This window comes from Psammomys obesus, unplaced genomic scaffold (genome assembly GCF_907164565.1).
Source record: "Psammomys obesus unplaced genomic scaffold, mPsaObe1.curated_primary_1811, whole genome shotgun sequence".
Taxonomy (NCBI): Eukaryota; Metazoa; Chordata; class Mammalia; order Rodentia; family Muridae; genus Psammomys; species Psammomys obesus.
The window spans coordinates 2,203,651-2,220,395 of record NW_026587215.1 but is presented as its reverse complement, the minus strand read 5'-3'; the positions used below and the strand labels follow the sequence as shown (position 1 = coordinate 2,220,395).

General features: G+C 49.4%; 1 protein-coding gene and 3 non-coding genes across 4 annotated transcripts; all 4 read left to right on the top strand.

Moving 5' to 3' along the window:
* The first annotated feature begins 3,305 nt into the window (after nt 1–3,305).
* Rpl3 (ribosomal protein L3) lies at nt 3,306–8,974 on the top strand. The gene is made up of 10 exons (XM_055603073.1): nt 3,306–3,368; nt 4,109–4,301; nt 5,045–5,213; nt 5,812–5,947; nt 6,486–6,672; nt 6,988–7,148; nt 7,946–8,047; nt 8,339–8,434; nt 8,645–8,764; nt 8,876–8,974. The coding sequence occupies exons 1-10, from the start codon at nt 3,366–3,368 to the stop codon at nt 8,918–8,920; spliced, it is 1,212 nt and encodes a 403-aa protein (XP_055459048.1). The 5' UTR covers nt 3,306–3,365; the 3' UTR covers nt 8,921–8,974.
* LOC129673382 (small nucleolar RNA SNORD43) lies at nt 3,771–3,834 on the top strand. Its single transcript, XR_008719656.1, has one exon. It is a non-coding gene; the product is annotated as a small nucleolar RNA SNORD43 (small nucleolar RNA).
* On the top strand, nt 5,757–5,811 carry LOC129673379 (small nucleolar RNA U82P). The gene has a single exon (XR_008719653.1). It is a non-coding gene; the product is annotated as a small nucleolar RNA U82P (small nucleolar RNA).
* LOC129673378 (small nucleolar RNA U83B) lies at nt 8,173–8,266 on the top strand. Its single transcript, XR_008719652.1, has one exon. It is a non-coding gene; the product is annotated as a small nucleolar RNA U83B (small nucleolar RNA).
* Nucleotides 8,975–16,745: the final 7,771 nt, after the last annotated feature.

Sequence of the window (16,745 nt, the reverse complement as noted above, 5' to 3'; positions counted from 1 at the left end):
GTTTGAGACTGAGTCTCACTGTGTGCACCAGACTGGCCGGGAACTCCTGAGACCTGAGATCTGTTTGCTTCCTCTGGAGTGTTGTTGTATCACCGCCAGGCACTATTTTATTTTTTCTCTCTGTGTTTTTATATGTGCATGCCTGTTCAGGGGTCTTGAGGAAGCCAGAAGATGTGAAGGTGTCAGATCCACTGGAGGTGGAGTTACTGAACTCAGATCATCTGGAAGAGCAGTGAATTTGATTTTTTTTTTTTTTTTTTTTGAGACTGGGTTTCTCTGTATAGCCTTGGCTGTCCTGGAGCTCGCTCTGTAGACCAGGCTGGCCTTGAACTTACAGAGATCCTCCTGCCTCTGCCTCCTAAGTGCTGGGATTAAAGACATGCCCCACCACTGCCTAGCTGAATATCTTAACTGATAAGTCTCTCCAGCCCTCGTTTTAGTCTTTGAGACTGGGTCTTTTGTATCCCAGGCTAGCCTCAGACTCAAAATGTAGCCAAGAAGAACCTATAAATCCTGATTCTCCTGTTCTCACCTGCTAAGTGCTAGGATTACAGATGTTGGCCATGTTGTAAACTGCTTAAACTCTATAGCCCCTCCGTTGAGGCCTACTTTAGTTTTTAGTATAATTATAGCTCTCCTGTCAACACCTGCTGTGGCCTTTAGCATATCAGAAGCCATCTTGCCTCCAAGTCTCCATTTTGATCATAAGGTAAAATTAAGTTCAAGTTCTCAGGTTTACCTGCCTAAGACCAGGATACAATTCAATAGTTCAATACTTGTTGCTTAGAATAAAACAATAGATGATAAATGTATATTCTGCTTGAGTTAAAAATAGCAAAATCCTGCTCTGTTCCTTATTCCCAGAAAGCTGGAAAGCCGCTAAGAACTCTCCTACCCTAAATCAGTTTAAAGTGCTTTGTTTAGCTACCTAAATAAAACACAACATACTTGGAACAAAATTGATTATGGGGCTGAAGAGATGACTCAGCCGTTTAAGAGCACTGCTTGCTCTTTCAGATGTCCTGAGTTCAATTCCCAGCAACCACATGGTGGCTCACAACCATCTATAGTGAAATCTGGTGCCCGGTTCTGGCGTTTAGGTGTACATGCAGGCAGGACGTTGTGTACATAATAAAAATAAATAAATCTTAAAAAACAAAAAACAAAATTGAGTATCTTTAGCTAGTAAAAATGACGTAACGCTGCGCCACCCTCCCAGTTTCCTACACCTGGTTACCTGGTTGTTACCGGGTTACCTTTCTTCGTATAAAAAAACCTGCCTCAGAAAAAGACTGGGGTCACAGTCTAGCTCCCGAGATCAGATTCTGTCCCTGGCCATTCAGTTTTTAGCGTTTTTAATTCAGCGTTCAATAAACTTCCAGCAGTCTGAGCCTGGTGTGCAAGTGCTCATAGCCTCAGTATGCCGCTTTTTATGCTGTGCTCAGTATCAAACTTAGGGCTTCATGCTAGCCAAATGCTCTACCAACAGAGTGAGGCACAATTTCTAGCCCAAAAGTCCTAATTCTTTTAAAAAGTGTTAATTTATTTATTTATTTATTTTTTAATTTGAGACAGGGTCTCACTATATAGTCTTGGCTGGCTTGCAGACCAGGTTGGCCTCTAACTCACAAAGACCTGCTTCTTCGGCCTCCTAAGTGCTGAAATTAAAGGCACATGGTACTACAAACAGTTCTTTCTTTCTTTTTTAAGACAGGGTTTCTCTCTGAAGCCTTGGCTGTCCTGGACTCGCTTTGTAGACCAGGTTGGCCTCAAACTCATAGAAATCCACTTGCCTCTGCCTCCCTGAATGCTGAGATTACAGGCATGTGCCTCAAAATCAAGTCAAAGACCTGATTTTCTAAACATATTTTACAATAAATTTAAGAGTCTTCCCCTTGCCCCTAATCCCGTATGTACTCAAGGATAGCCTTGGATTCTCCAGCCTCTGCCTACCAAAATTGCACCATCTTGCTGCTCCTTATTTTTGATTGTTAAAACCAGGCAGCCTTAGAACAGATCTGAGGGATGGGGATTTAGCTCCATGGTAGAGCGCTTGCCTAGCAAGTGCAAGGCCCTGGGTTCAGTCCTCAGCTCTGGGGAAAAAAACAAAAACAAAAAAACAGAATCAAGGAACTTGAGGACTACCACATGGCCAGAAATTACTTGTGGACAGAAAATAGAAATGAAATGAAGGTCAGACCTCAGCTTCCTAAAAGCTGGTGTTATATTGTCTCTTATTTTATTTATTCATTTGGTTTTTCGAGACAGGGTTTCTCTGTGTGTAACTAGCCCTGGCTGTCCTGGACTCCTGGGACTCTGCTTCCTTGGATGCCGTAACCAATCAAAATTCATACATTTACTTCAAATATACTGACCTTTAGCTCATTTAACATGGAGGACTCGTTACTGGCTTAATTGGTTGAATCCAGATAAAAAGCCTATTCAAAATCAACAGCCTCGTACATAGTAAGGTAGGCCTTCAGTAAGCAAGTCTTCTTGGGTCTGGAGAGTCGGCTCCATGGTTAAGACGTAGGTTCGATATCTAGAACCCACATGGCAGCTCACAACTGTCACTCCGAGATCTGACACTCTCACACAGATATGCATGCATGCTAAATACCAATGAACATAAATAAAAATAGATAGATAAAATTGGGGGAAAAAGGGGGAGCCAGGCGGTGGTGGCGCACGACTTTAATCGCAGCACTTGGGAGGCAGAGGCAGGCAGATCTTTGTGAGTCGGGGCCAGCCTGGTCAACAGAATGAGTTCCAGGATAGCCGGAGCTGTTTACACAGAGAAATCTTGTCTCAAAACAAAACAAAAAAGGAGAAAAAAAAAAATCTTTCTTTGAGCTCTATGTTGGGCCAAAAGAAATTTAAATTCTTGATCTGGTCGTTGTTGTCGCATCAAAATCACAAGAGGGCAACGAGGGTTTCGCAGTGGAGTCGGCTCCCTCTCACCAAGCCTGCCTCGGGGACGGTGCTTTCCAGGCTGTGTGAAGGGGGTAGCACCGGGGGACTCGGCGCTGGAGGTGACGGCGCGGCGAAGGACACAAGCCCCGCAGCCATTTCCCTTCACTATCATCAAGCCTGGCTGCGGCAGGAGGACTCTTTCTACACCGCAGCGCGTCCGAGGCGCTCTTTTTTTTTTTGGTTTGAACCCAACCGCTCCCCGTACGAACACGACTTCTCAGTCTCCAGTGGGCGGGAACTAGCGTGGCACGTGACGCTCGCTACGCGCCCTTCGACCCGACGTCCAGCGCCGCAGCACGCGCGCACGCTCGCGGGGGGCGGAGCTATGCAGTCGCTTTATATAGCCCGCACCGGGCCCCGTCCGGCCTCTATCGGCGGCGTGCTACTGCAAGATGGTACGTGGCTCCTCCGTGCTTGGTTTTTCCCGCTGGCCTGGCCGTATCCGTGTCCCATCGGCGCCATCGTGTGCTCGACAGCACGGAGACGCTGCTCCAGAGGGACAGCGGACGTGGCGCATCCCGTCAGGGGTCCTAAACCCCGGGAACTTAACGAGGCCTGTAGAGGACGAGTGTGGGAGAGGCCTTGTGTTGAGCGCACACGAGAAAGCCCTTTTCGCTTTAGAGCTGGTCGTTGGGGGGTTAGTTAGAGGTTAGGGCCTGTGATTAACCGGGTAGGGGAGGCCCTGGAGTTACAGCATTGTGTTGACTGAAACGTGGTCATTGGGCGAAGCTGGTCGATTCCCTATTTTGGAATGTGCTTCCGCGAAAGAAATGTGGGTCTCCGGAGTTCCCAGAAGCCACAAATGATGAACCTTCTGACGGGCGGACAGAATCTCTGTGCTGATTGTCATGTTCTGATTTGGCTTTGGGTGTTCCAAAGACCTACCTGTAACAGCCTGAGTGGCCATCTTGCTGTTCATGCATTGCACGATCATAGAACGGCCTGTCTAGGAACTTGTAAGAGCAGAGCTTAGCTGTTAGCATTGGATTGTAAAAGACTTGGAAACTTTTAGAATTTAGTAAGACTTAACATTTTACAGGATTTCTTAGAACGTGGGAAGATCTGGCCTTAATGGTTAAGCCTCGAGGTTGAGAGGTGTGAATGCTAATGTTGGTGTTCTCTCTCTTTACACCAGTCCCACAGGAAATTCTCTGCGCCCAGGCATGGGTCCTTGGGCTTCTTGCCTCGGAAACGAAGTAGCCGGCATCGCGGGAAAGTGAAGAGCTTTCCCAAGGATGACCCTTCCAAGCCTGTTCACCTGACAGCCTTTCTAGGCTACAAGGCTGGCATGACCCACATTGTCCGGGAAGTTGACAGACCAGGATCTAGTATGTAGAATGAATACTTTGTCCAGTTTGGGCTGGGTGTGATCTTACTGTTACTGTTTAGTTATGTGTAAGAACCAGAACGGAATGTCCATCTTGTGTGGATTGTGTGGGTGAGCTAGTAAGACAGTGCCTCAGTGCTAGGCAAATAAAGTCCTGTGACCCATTCCATCCATTCCGGTGTCTGAATTAATCACAGGTTCTCTGGAAAGGCAGCTACTGCTTTAACTGCCGAGAACACCCCACACCCCAAAGAGTTTCTCTTATGTAGTTTTTTTTCTAGACAATGTGTAGTGCATTGTGATGATCTAAAAGCAGGCTACTGATACCTCCTGGAATTTAAGGAAAAAATGTAGTGCTCTACCAACATATGCCAGAAGAGGGCACCAGATCTTATTACAGATGGTTGTGAGCCACCCTGTGGTTGATGGGAATTGGACTCAGGGCCCTAGAAAGAACAGCCAGTGCTCTTCAGCTCCTGGGATGAAACATTGTCATTTTAAAATATCAGTCCTGTGGTTACAGATGATAGTCACCACCTAGCTTACTGTTTTACACTAACACGGTGTACTAAATGTAGGTTAGGTATCATGATATACTTAGGGCCCTAGGGGTTAATGGAGTAAAAGCTCCCATTGGGCAACATGGAGGTGTGAAGAGCAGTTCTGAAAGGCCAGAGAAAGCCCTTCTGGTGAATGGAACCTGATCTGGGGTTTTTGTTAACCTGTTAATACCTGTCTCTTCAGAGGTGAACAAGAAGGAAGTTGTGGAGGCTGTAACCATTGTGGAAACCCCACCCATGGTGGTTGTGGGCATTGTGGGATACGTAGAAACTCCACGAGGACTCAGGACCTTCAAGACCGTATTTGCTGAGCACATCAGTGATGAGTGTAAACGTCGTTTCTATAAGAACTGGTAAGAATCCAGAGGGGCTGGGAAGCTCATGGGCTGGGCTAGAGTTGAGGGACACATTGTACTGGTTCTCTGAGTTCAGAAGAGTCAGACAATTGCTTTTTGAGCCAAAACCTGATTTCCTTTAAGCCTTGAGGGTGGTGGTTGGTTGGTTGCTTTGATACTGAAAATTGGCAGATGTAGCTGGGAAACAACAGATTCTGTCTCTGGTCCTTAGTTTTTCTCTTGGCCTGGAGGTTAAGCTTTAAGCTAAGCCTTGGGTGTAGTAGACCAATCTTGTATACCTGACCTGGGGCCCTGAATTGTTAACATTACTGTCAGATGTACCCCCAGGGAGACAAAGGGAGATTCTGGTACTCTGGAGCAAGAGTTGTATTCTGTATATTTGTGGCTTACATTAATCTGTGGACCTCTGCTCAGCTCCGCTCGGCTCTGCCCGATGAGCTCCATCCAGGCTCCGCTTGCCGGTGGAAAAGGCTCCTTAGAAGCCGGCAATGAGCCACATGCCCACATGGTGCCAGTCTGCCTTCCTCTCACCCTGTGCAAGGGTTGATGAAGGCCTGCACCGGGCCCCTCCCCCAACTCTGCTCTGCTCCTGAAGGCACAAATCTAAGAAGAAGGCTTTTACCAAATACTGTAAGAAATGGCAGGATGACATGGGCAAGAAGCAGCTGGATAAGGACTTCAACAGCATGAAGAAGTACTGTCAAGTCATTCGCATAATTGCCCACACTCAGGTGAGCACCTACTGTTGTCTAGGAGTGTTTTTATCTATCTTGTTCAGTTTTTTTCTGTAATTCCAAAGGTATTTTAAGATAATCTGAGGTCCCAGGAGTTAGCACCTCTGAGGTGTCTTAAGATGTAAAGCCTATAATCCTAAACACTAAGGGAGCTATAGAGGCAGGTGGATCTCTTGAGTTCGAGGCCAGCCTGGTCTACAATGCCAGGACCTCTAGGACTATGTGGAGAAGCCCTTATTCAAAAAAAATAAAACAAATCAACTTGCCTCCTGGCCAGTCTGCTACTTTTGATGGGCTCTAACCAGCAGAGGGCACTGTAACACTTGCTTAGCTCAGAGAGGCTTGCTTCTGTTGGGTCATTTGTAGATAGTCTTGTTGTGCATCCCTGGCTAACCTGGAACTCTAAAGTGTTGGAATAATGGTGTGATCTTGGCCATGTGTTTTCTAAACGGCTGGTGAATTGGTGACTGGAACCATTTAATAGGCCTGTCTCAGGGCAAACTGCCACCAACCTAATCTAAGCTGCTTCTCCCAGATGCGTCTGCTTCCTCTGCGCCAGAAGAAGGCACACTTGATGGAGATCCAAGTGAATGGGGGCACTGTGGCAGAGAAGCTAGACTGGGCCCGAGAGAGGCTGGAGCAGCAGATTCCTGTGAACCAGGTGTTTGGACAGGATGAGATGATTGATGTCATTGGGGTGACAAAAGGCAAAGGGTACAAAGGTAAGCTTTTTTGTAGGTTCTGGTTACTGTGACACTGCCTTAGACATGAGGCCTCTGGCCTCTAGCTCGTGTATATAGTAGCACATGCAGGTATAGATGCTGTAAATACTTGGGAGGAGGATTGTGTTTAGGCAGGCATCCATCCAGTCTGATTTAAAAGGACTAAAATGTGGGATTGCTGTTAAGCTCTGGTTTCAGATTTGCCCGCTGTGGTAGGTAATTCTGTAATTAACAGTCTCATCACAATTACCTCAGATGGGCACTCACAGGAGGGGGATGTTGTGCCAGGCCTCACTATTTATATGTTTCCTCCAGGGGTGACCAGTCGTTGGCACACAAAGAAATTGCCCCGCAAGACCCACAGAGGGCTGCGTAAGGTTGCCTGTATTGGAGCTTGGCACCCTGCCCGTGTGGCCTTCTCTGTGGCTCGTGCTGGGCAGAAAGGCTACCATCATCGAACAGAGATTAACAAGAAGGTAAGGCTTGATACAGTTGCCTGTTATCCTGCAGATGGAAGAGGGTCTCAGTCCCATGGGATTAGTCAGCGTTAGAAGTCCATAGCTGTCTGCCACTGCCTGGCTCAGGCTTCACACCACTGATCAATGCTCCAACCCTTTCTCAGGGAGATTTTTGAAAGGTTCCATAACACAGGCTGCATTGAAGTTGAAGTTTATGACAATCCTGTTCAATTACACGTGTGAGTTGCCATCATACCTAGCATTTTTCTTAATTCAAAAATTAAGTACATTCGGGTGCTGAGGAGATGGCTCAGTGGTTAAGAGCAGTGTCTTGCTCTTCAGAAGGACTCTGGTTCAATTACCAGCACCCACATGGCAGCTCACGACTGTAACTCCAGTTCCAAGAGATCTGACACCATTCCAGTGTACATAAAATTTAAAAATTACAACTTAAAAAAATGAAGTACACTCAAAGAAATGGTGTGCATCCAAAGTAGAGTTCTTTTCAATCGTAAAAATTCAGAATATCATTTGGTATGAAGGGAATATTATTTGGTCAGGCACCTGTAGCCTAAGATAGTTGGTAACTCTAGCAGAAGAGGACCTTGAGCCTCTGACTTTCTGTACTGAGACTGCAAACATGGCCAGCTATAGGAGTATTTCTAATCTAGCCCACTTCCTGGAAACCACGACCCAGGGCTTCTGCTAATCTATATGCCAGGCTAGTTGTTGGCATCTCAGTGTGTTCTTCCCCCTCATCTTGGGTGCTGGTTCTTAGGATTGCCTTCTCAGTTGATGTTCTTGTGTCTGTTCAGATTTACAAGATTGGTCAAGGCTATCTCATCAAGGATGGTAAGCTGATCAAGAACAATGCATCTACTGACTATGACCTGTCTGACAAGAGCATCAACCCACTGGTGAGTGCTCGTGGCTAACACTTAGCATGCTTCTGTAGGACAAGGCTTGTCATGCGTGTCCTGGCACAGTGCCTGGCTGTGCTTGTTCACTAAGTGGGGTTGGTAAAAGGTGGGGTTCAAGTCCAGCTGTTCTGTGATGAGGCTCTGGAATATGCGCTGGGCACAGCGCCCGAGTGAGACTGAGGAACCATTCCCTGTTGCCTTCCTTCTGAGAACAGCCCTGCTAATGGTTGCCTATGTGATGTAACTAACTGGCCTCACTGACCAGTCTGGCTTTCTGTGATTCCCTAGGGTGGCTTTGTCCATTATGGTGAGGTGACCAATGACTTCGTCATGCTCAAAGGCTGCGTGGTGGGAACCAAGAAGCGAGTGCTTACTCTTCGTAAGGTAAGGCTGATCCTGGGTCCTGTGAGGGGTCTGAGCTGTGGGCAAATTGCCTCTGTAGAAATCCTAGAGAGGAGGAAACAGCAGTTTTCTAAGCTTACATGAAACCTGTGCTCATTCTGTCTGCTTCATGTCAGTGGTGCAGTTTCAGCTAGCGCTGGATGTGTTCTTTGTGTTGGCTGTCAGTCGCTGACCATTTATTCTGCTCTGTAGTCCTTGCTGGTGCAGACCAAACGGCGGGCTCTGGAGAAGATCGACCTGAAGTTTATTGATACCACCTCCAAGTTTGGCCATGGCCGCTTCCAGACCATGGAGGAAAAGAAAGCATTCATGGTAAGATCCTACCTGGGCTGGGGGCACCTGGCAGCCTGTTGTCTTGCCTTTGCTGTCTGTAGGGTTTGTGAACATCTTGATCTTGAAGCTCTGCTGTTTTCTCCTTCACAGGGACCACTCAAGAAAGACCGCATTGCCAAGGAGGAAGGTGCTTAATGCCAGAAGCAATTTACGCAGCTGGTGGGGTCTCAATAAAAATATTTACAGTGACATTGCCTTTTTTTTTTTTTTGCCCTCTAGCAATTCCGGCTGTAGTGGGTATACTGACACTAAGAGGTGCCTGGTTTCTTAGTAACAAGTCTTGTAGTGCCTAAAACAGTAGTTAAGGGTCCCTCTTGTCTCTGGTATAGCTTCTAAATCTAGACAGTTCAGACACCAGGGTTGTGGCAAGGGGAGGAGCACTGGTCTCATCTTTCTTTGGTTAGGATTGATAAAGCCCTGGGCCTGATGGAGTATGCACAGGTTTGATAAGGTTTCCAAGGTTCGGTGTGCAAGGCTTGCTCAGCACCTATAGCAAGGACAGTAGTCTGAGCATTGAGGTCCTAATGGGAACTTACTGTCCACAGACAGTGCAGGTCTGGGAATCAGCCCTGCAATCCAGTGAGGCAAACTAATGGGCTGGTGCCTACTGCTGAGCTAGGTTAGCAGGCTCTTGATTTTAGATTCACTGCTCATGGGTTAGCCTTCCACTCCAATGCTGGAGTATCACACAGCTATTTAGATTGGTAGGTCATAGCCTGTGTCTATGGGAGGGTAGTGGGACCCTGGAATGGAATGGCCTGAATATACGTGCAGAGGCTGTTAGGCTCAATTTCACTCGGCTTCAAAGGGCCAGCTGCCGCACATGGGTAGCAGCCCAGCCCTGGTGAGGTCTCCGACCCAAGTGGGTTTTGCTTTCAGGAACCTGTTTGGCCTGTAGGGGATGCCAAGGGTTCCCTAGTGCTCACTAGTTCTAGGAGGCTAGGTTTTGAAAGGCCTTAACGCTGGCTGTGGTCAGAACGGTTAGGAACATGGTCCAGAAACCGGCCACAAGTGCGTGGTAGCCTGTGTGCTTAGAGAAAAAGTTCTTTGTAGTGTTGTCAATTGCTGAGACTTCAGCCCTGGCACTTTTTATGAAGAAAAGGTCTCATTTACCACCTTCCCTCAGCTTTGTAGGTGTATATTTAACGTGCCACATGCGTGCCTGCAGGCCAAATAAAACAGTGGTACCATAGAGCTGGGGATAAGGATAGTGCGGGTTCTGGGAACTGGACCTGACCCTCATCTAGCTCCTCAGTGCCACCTCTCCCCCCCCCCAAAAAAAAGGCTGGGCCAAGGACAAGATAGGAAGCTTGGTGATAACCAGGCAGGGAGGTGAAGCCAAAGTTAAGAGAGAGGGGTGCCCAGCAGGTGGGTACATAGAAGGCTGGAGTTTGGTGTTTGAATGCTTGAGCTGTGTGCCCCCACCCCCCGGGCTTGTTAAACTCTTGGAAGGTGGTGCTCACTGTACACCATTGCAAGTCCTGGAGGCGTGTGGGCCTGCTGCTCTCGGGCACTTGTATCCTGTGGTGGCAGATGATACAAGCAGAGAAAACCCTGTTAGAAGTAATGACACAAAACAAGCCCTGCTGGCTACCCAGTGATGGGGCCTCTCAGGCTTGAGGAGAGGATGAAGGTGAGGCTCTGTAGTACAAAACTCAGGCAAAGGAAATAGAGCAGGTGCAGAGAACAGACCTCTTGGGATCTGGTCCCAACTCCTGAGGGAGGAGAGCCCTAAAAGCAGCCTGTGCCTGTCTGGTTACATGCAGATTCCCCTGACCTCCCCCGGACAGAGCCTGGCACTCAGCAAACCTTACAGTACTGCGTCTGGACTTGGGTGGGAGCCCCAGCCTTCCCCATGTGCAAAGGTTCCCATCCCTGTGGCTTGTTCCTGTCCTGCTTTCTCTCACCAGAGCCCCTAGACTTGCCTCACTGGAATCCTGTGGTGACAAAAGGAGTCTCATTCCAATCCTGAAAAACAAAAATACCTGCTGAGAATTTCTGAGCAAGTGGGAACACGGAAGTGGTGGCAGGAGCTACCATTGCCTTAATAGGCATGATAGACAGGGTCATTGTCTTTACCAGTTACAAGGGCCGGCCCAGGGAGGCAGAAAGCCTGCCAGCTGGCTGCCCCCTCCTGGGCTCACCTCAAAGGGCTCGAGCCTGGATCCTGGTGACAATCTTGATGGTGGGGTTGGGTGGGGCAGGGGTGGCCCCAGGCTGCCTCCCTTCTCCAGCACTGCAGCAACCTCTCATTCTGCCAGCTCTCAGCGAGCCACTACTTGTCTGAGGCTTTTGTGGTCCTTCTACCTGCCCCGCCCTCTACTGAAGACCTACCTGGCTCTACATCAAGGCCTAGTCTTTGGTCCAGCCCCTGGCCAGTTCCTAAGAGCCTGGTAGCTCCTCCCTAACTGGTCCTGAGCTCTTCACACTCTCAGAATCCTTAGGGCCACTGAAGTGGGGTCTGTTACTACCCCAATCATACAAATGCAAAGCTGAGGTCGGGAGAGGATAAGTAGCACAACTGAGGGTACACGGTGACCAGCTGTGGGCTGGCACTGCTGGGAGTGAGCCCGGGCATCAGGAAGACTCAACTCTGCAACTCTGCAAGGGGCAGCTGTAAAGCCGGGTCTGGCTGCTGAGGGGAGCAGAGAACCTCTCTGGCAAGCACCTACTGTGTATCACGCCTCCTGCTGGGCTTCTTCAGTCCCTGCAGCTGTTGTTCCAGTTTCACAGATGGAGAAGTGAGGCCATAGCTGCTTCCGAGCTTCTTCAGGTCACACCCATCACCAAGTGATCCTGACAGCCCACAGAAGGAAAATGAAGCAGAGGAACAAACCATTCTTTGGTGAGACTCGCAGGTGGGGAGCACATGCTGCCTTAGGAAGCTAAGTACCTGACTACGGTCCACTTCCCACAACAGGCAGAGCCACCAAAGCTCCATGAGGGATGGAGGGATAAGCTTCCCAGTGTTACTCTGGCTCCCTGATCCTTCTGTCCTTTCCCCTTTGACCTAAGCTTTCTTCACAAATGGGGGTGACTGACGGGGTGCTTACCCCGACAGGCACGGAGGAGCCATACCACAGAGAGTCCCTGAGTGACCATGCTGGCTCAGGTCACTGGCTTCATGTGACTATGGAGAAGTGGCCCTGCCTCCCTCTCCCCACTTGAGTTCTGCTCAGTCTGGCAGAGTCAAAGGCTGAGGGAAGATACTAAAGATAGCTGAAGCCGCCACTTCCCATCCCCGAAGCCACCACCCAGCTGCCTGTCGGTCCCTCCAGCAAGCTGCCTAGCTAGTGCCCAGCCTGGGGCATGACACAGGGTACCAGGTGACAGTGGCTGGCCTGTGCTAAGGAGGAAGCCTTACCCTGTCATTCCACAGACAACAAGCAGAGAGGCAGCAGTGTTCATGTGTACAATCTTGACACTGATACGGCCCACCTTTCTCCACCCCAGAATAGTACACTAAGGCTTGTACCAAGCCCATCACCCATTCATTCACTGTCGATGTGAGCCCTTCTGCTGTTGACTCCCAGCTCGCCGCTCACCTCAACCTTTGGGTCTTGAGCTGGGGACTCCCAGCAGCCCAAGCTAAGTGAAAGTGACAGAGCACTTAGGTTTCGAGACAGGGTTTCTCTGTGTAGCCGTGGCTGTCCTGGACTCTCTTTGTAACCGAGGCTGGCCTTGAACTCACAGAGATCTGCTTGCCTCTGCCTCCCGAGTGCTGCAGCTAGGTGCTGTTTCTAGAAGTCAAGGTCTGGGTCACAGAGCAGGGAGTGGGAGGGAGTCAGACCCACAGTTGGGGGTCTCTTCCGTGGTATCACATTGTTACCCATTTCCTCTAAGGCAAGGCCCTACTGGCGGCAAGGCCTTCCAAAATTCACGCTTTTCACATGTCAACGTTTATGAAGCACCTACTGTGTGCTGGGCGCATGGCGTACTCCCTAGCCTCATTCTGGGTCTCTAAATATTTGCTAGATGTCTAGAGAGCCTTGCAAGCAGGTGACTTAGTTCTTTTTTCCACATTGTAGAGGCTGGGCTGTGAGAGGTGAGCCGATGCATTCAGGGGGACATAGCGAACAGCTCTGCTCAACCTTGTACCCCAAAGATTTTTATTTATAATTGGGGTTACTCAGGCTGGCCTGGAACTCCCTATGTTTCCTGGGCTAACCTTGAATCCTGATCCTTCTGTGTCAGCCTCCCAAGTGCTAGAGAGTTCCAGGCATGTGCTACCATGCCCAGCTGCAACCCAGAGACTTCTGATTTGATTCATAAAACGAGAGCCCTCAACAGTCTTAGGGCCGGCCCAGGCTCTCCACGAGTCAAAATAAAAGTCGATGGAGTGAGTACTGTGAGGTCAGGAAGCTCTGACGTGGAACCACCTTCCCATCTTCCCTGGACACTGTGCTCTGTGGTCATATCAGCCTGAAGCCGAACTACTGCCTTCTGCTGCCTGTACCTGCTGCTTGTCCTGCCTGCTGCAACCTCTACCTGGAGGCTAGGCCATCTCAAAGCAATCTGTGCAGGGCCCAGCACAGAGTAGGTACCCGGGAACAGAAGGCCAAATAAACTGCCTACTGTGTGTTTAAGTTCACCAGCCCAGATGAATTGGGGTTTGCTTGAGATAGTTGTGTCTCACCCAGGTTAGCCTTGAACTCCTTATGTAGCTGAGGATGACCTAGAACTTGTGATCCTCCACCATAACCAGAGAAACATCCTGCTAGTTGTCCTCTGACCTCCGTCTGCGCATAGTGGCGTGCCCCCTAGGCTAACCTACCTCAAACACACATACATGCAAATAATAATAATAATAATAATAATAATAATAATAATAATAATAATAATAATAATAATAGTGGCCCGACAGCAGGCAGGAAGCCAGGGGTGGGAACACCACCTCCTCTCCCTATTAGGATACACTTGGCTTATGTCTCACATCGTCCCATAACTCTTCAAATCTGGGGAGGCAGGTGCTAAGGGGTCTCCTCATTTCACAGCAGAGACCGATGCCTGAGTGAGTACCAGTCTCCCCTGGAGTCATTCACCCAGGGAGGGAAGCAGGGGGCCCAGGCCCTTCAGTTCCAGAACAAGCTGTTTCCTTGCGTGGATGTTTACCTTCCTCCACACTGGGGGCAGGGCTCGCCCTGCTGACTCCTCTGTGGCTCCTCTTCCTGAAGACGGTTTTGAATGCCCGCTGTTCAGTAGTCATAGGCGGGCTTTTGCGCTCTGGGGTCCTTCACCTTGTGCGGCTGTCTGTCCCCGTGTTACCACATTTACTACTCTTGGCTCTGGGTCCTAGCCACACACTACAACCTAGAGCCAGGGCCCAGTTGTTCTTAAACCCCACAAAGGTCTGTTGGAAGACTTGTAGACTGGGGCATGCCTAAGGAAGCTTAAAAACTGAATGACAGGATACTGTCCCTGCCCTAAGCTACGGCAAGTGAACTGTGCCTCAGGGCCTTTGCCTACTTCCTAGCTTTTTTGGTTCCTTAGAAATGCAAAGAAATGAATGGCACCTCTGCTCTGTAGGCTGCTCCCTGCACTGTGTCCGTCCCTCCTCCTCTCTCCCATTGCTAGCACCCTGTTATCCTAGAGGGCCAGGCCCTCTGCTCTGATCACCATTAGTCAAGCTTCCAGAGAAGTAGAGGGTGGGGTGGGGTGGAAATGGAAGTCCTTGGGAGTGCGTGAGAGAAGGGAATAATCGCCCAGCCTCGATGACTTCCTCAAAGCAAAATTAGGAAAAGATGAAGTGAAAATGGCTTGGACAGCAGAGTGCTCTCTCTATAACCCATGGGGGAAGGCAAGAGCTGTGTCTCAGTGTGTCTGTGTGACTTGGGGTGGGGGTGGGGGGAAGTGTTGCTTCTGGAATAATGGGCTTCTGGGCCTTGGAGGTGAGGGTTAGGCTGTCATCTCTATCCCAGATGTCCTGAGACTTCCTGGGGCTGTGGAGTTTGTTTCCTCTAAAAGCTTTGCCCCAATGCCAGCTTTGGTACCTACTGTGTGAGACTGAGCAGGCGACTGAACCTCTGAACCTTGGTCTCAGGCCCAAGCTAAGACCCAGCCAGGCTGAGCTCCAGATGGCCCCAGGGATGAAGTGCTGTAAACAGAGCCCAGGGTTCCAGAGAGACACCAGGCAAGGCTCCAGGAGGGCCCCCAGAGAGGACTCTTAGGAGAGATGGGCAGTGAGGAACCAGAGAAAGGGACCACCGGGCTAGGCAGGGGTCGTACAGAGAAGAGACAGGGAGCGTCCAGCTTAGTGGGAAGAAGGTGTGAGCAGCCACAGGAGGGAGCTTGGACTTCATCCTGGGAAAGCAGGGAGCCGTGGGAGGAGTGGCAAAGGTTGAAGGGGCAAAAGGGCCCAGGGGATGGTGAGGCATAAGGGCTTTCTAGAGGAGGGGAGTTGGAAGCGAGCCTTGGAAGAGACAGTAAGAGAACAGGAGGTTGGGCATCATGGCTTACTGCTGTCAAACTGCCATGCTTGGAAGGTGAGAACAGGTGCAGCCACATAAGGAGTTTGAATCTAACCTGGGCTACGTGAGACCCTGCCTAGAGTTAAGATGAGAAGCAGCTAACAAAAGAAACAGAAATAACCTTGACCAAAAACAAATTGTGAAGAGCAGAAGTATGCTGGCACACTTTGGGCAAACAGCTACCCTCTCTGGTCTTAATTCCCACCTGCCCTGTCAGGGGCTTACTTGACCTGTTTTCTGTTTTTGTTTGTCTTTTATCTTTTTTAATAAGTTCTTTTCTATTAAAAAAAGATTTATTTTCTTTTCTTCCTTTTTTCTTTCCCTTTCTTTCTTTCTCCTTCCTTCTTTTCTTCCTTCCTTCCTTTTTTTTCTCTTCTCTTTTTGGCCAAGATTTCTCCATGTAACAGCCCTGTCCTAGAACTTGCTCCATAGACTAGGCTGGCCTTGAACTCAGAGTTTCATGTGCCTCTGCCTGCCGGGATTCAAGACTGCATCACCACCACCACCACCCAGCTATTTATTTATTTTCTCTCTTTGTTTTTTTGGACGTGGATGATTTGCTTTTATTTATGTCTGTTTACCAAAACTGTGCCTGGTTTCTGAGGAAACCAGAGAAAGGAATTAGATCCTCTTGAGTGGGGGTTACAGATGGATGTGAGCCTCTGTATAGGTGCTGAGAATTGAGCCCCAAGTAGTCTGGAAGAAGAGCCAGTGCTTTTAGCCACTAAGCCATCTCTCCAGCAGCCCCTTGGCAGTTTTAACATTATACAGTCAGGGCTAGAGATAACTGGAAACTTCCAGAGGGTGAGTCAGATTCCGAATTTAGCCAGAGACCCTGCCTTCCTGCCTATCTCAGTTTCTCCTCTGCACCAGGCTAGGGCCAGGCAGGGAGGGTAATAATGGTGGATTGTCAGAAACCATACGGCCTCGGGGGCCAGCTGCCAGGGATTGTTTTCCATTCCTAGGAGGGTGGGCCTTTCCTGCCAGGAGAAAATTCCAAGGGAAAGACGCTGCCACCCCCGGTGACCACACACCCTCCACCAACCCTTGGCATCTGCAAATTCCTTCTCTCCTGCATGTCTCTTGGCCTCTGGGAGGAGCCTCAGGTTGGGAGGAGAGGCCTCCAGCACCCAGGTTTTGCTCACAGATGCCTTGTCTCTTTCCTGTCCCATCCTGTTTGCAGCCCAGGGTCAAGGTGCTGGCCTGATGTTCCCAGCCAGCACTTGTCCCGTCTTGCTGCGGCACACTAGTCTTCACGGCTGGAAGGTTTGGGGGCTCCTCTCTGGGGCACAGGGGTTATGATTGGGGGATTTCAGCTTCTAAGAGCCTCACTCCCCAATTCCCCAGATTTTGGTGGTTCTGATCCTTGTCTGTAAGACTCTGAGCTTCTAGACTTGGTCTTGGCTGAAAGGTCAAGAAGGAAGCAACGCCAAGCTCCTGAGAAATCCACGGAGATAGAATGGAAAATGATACAGCAGCCAATGGTCCTGGGA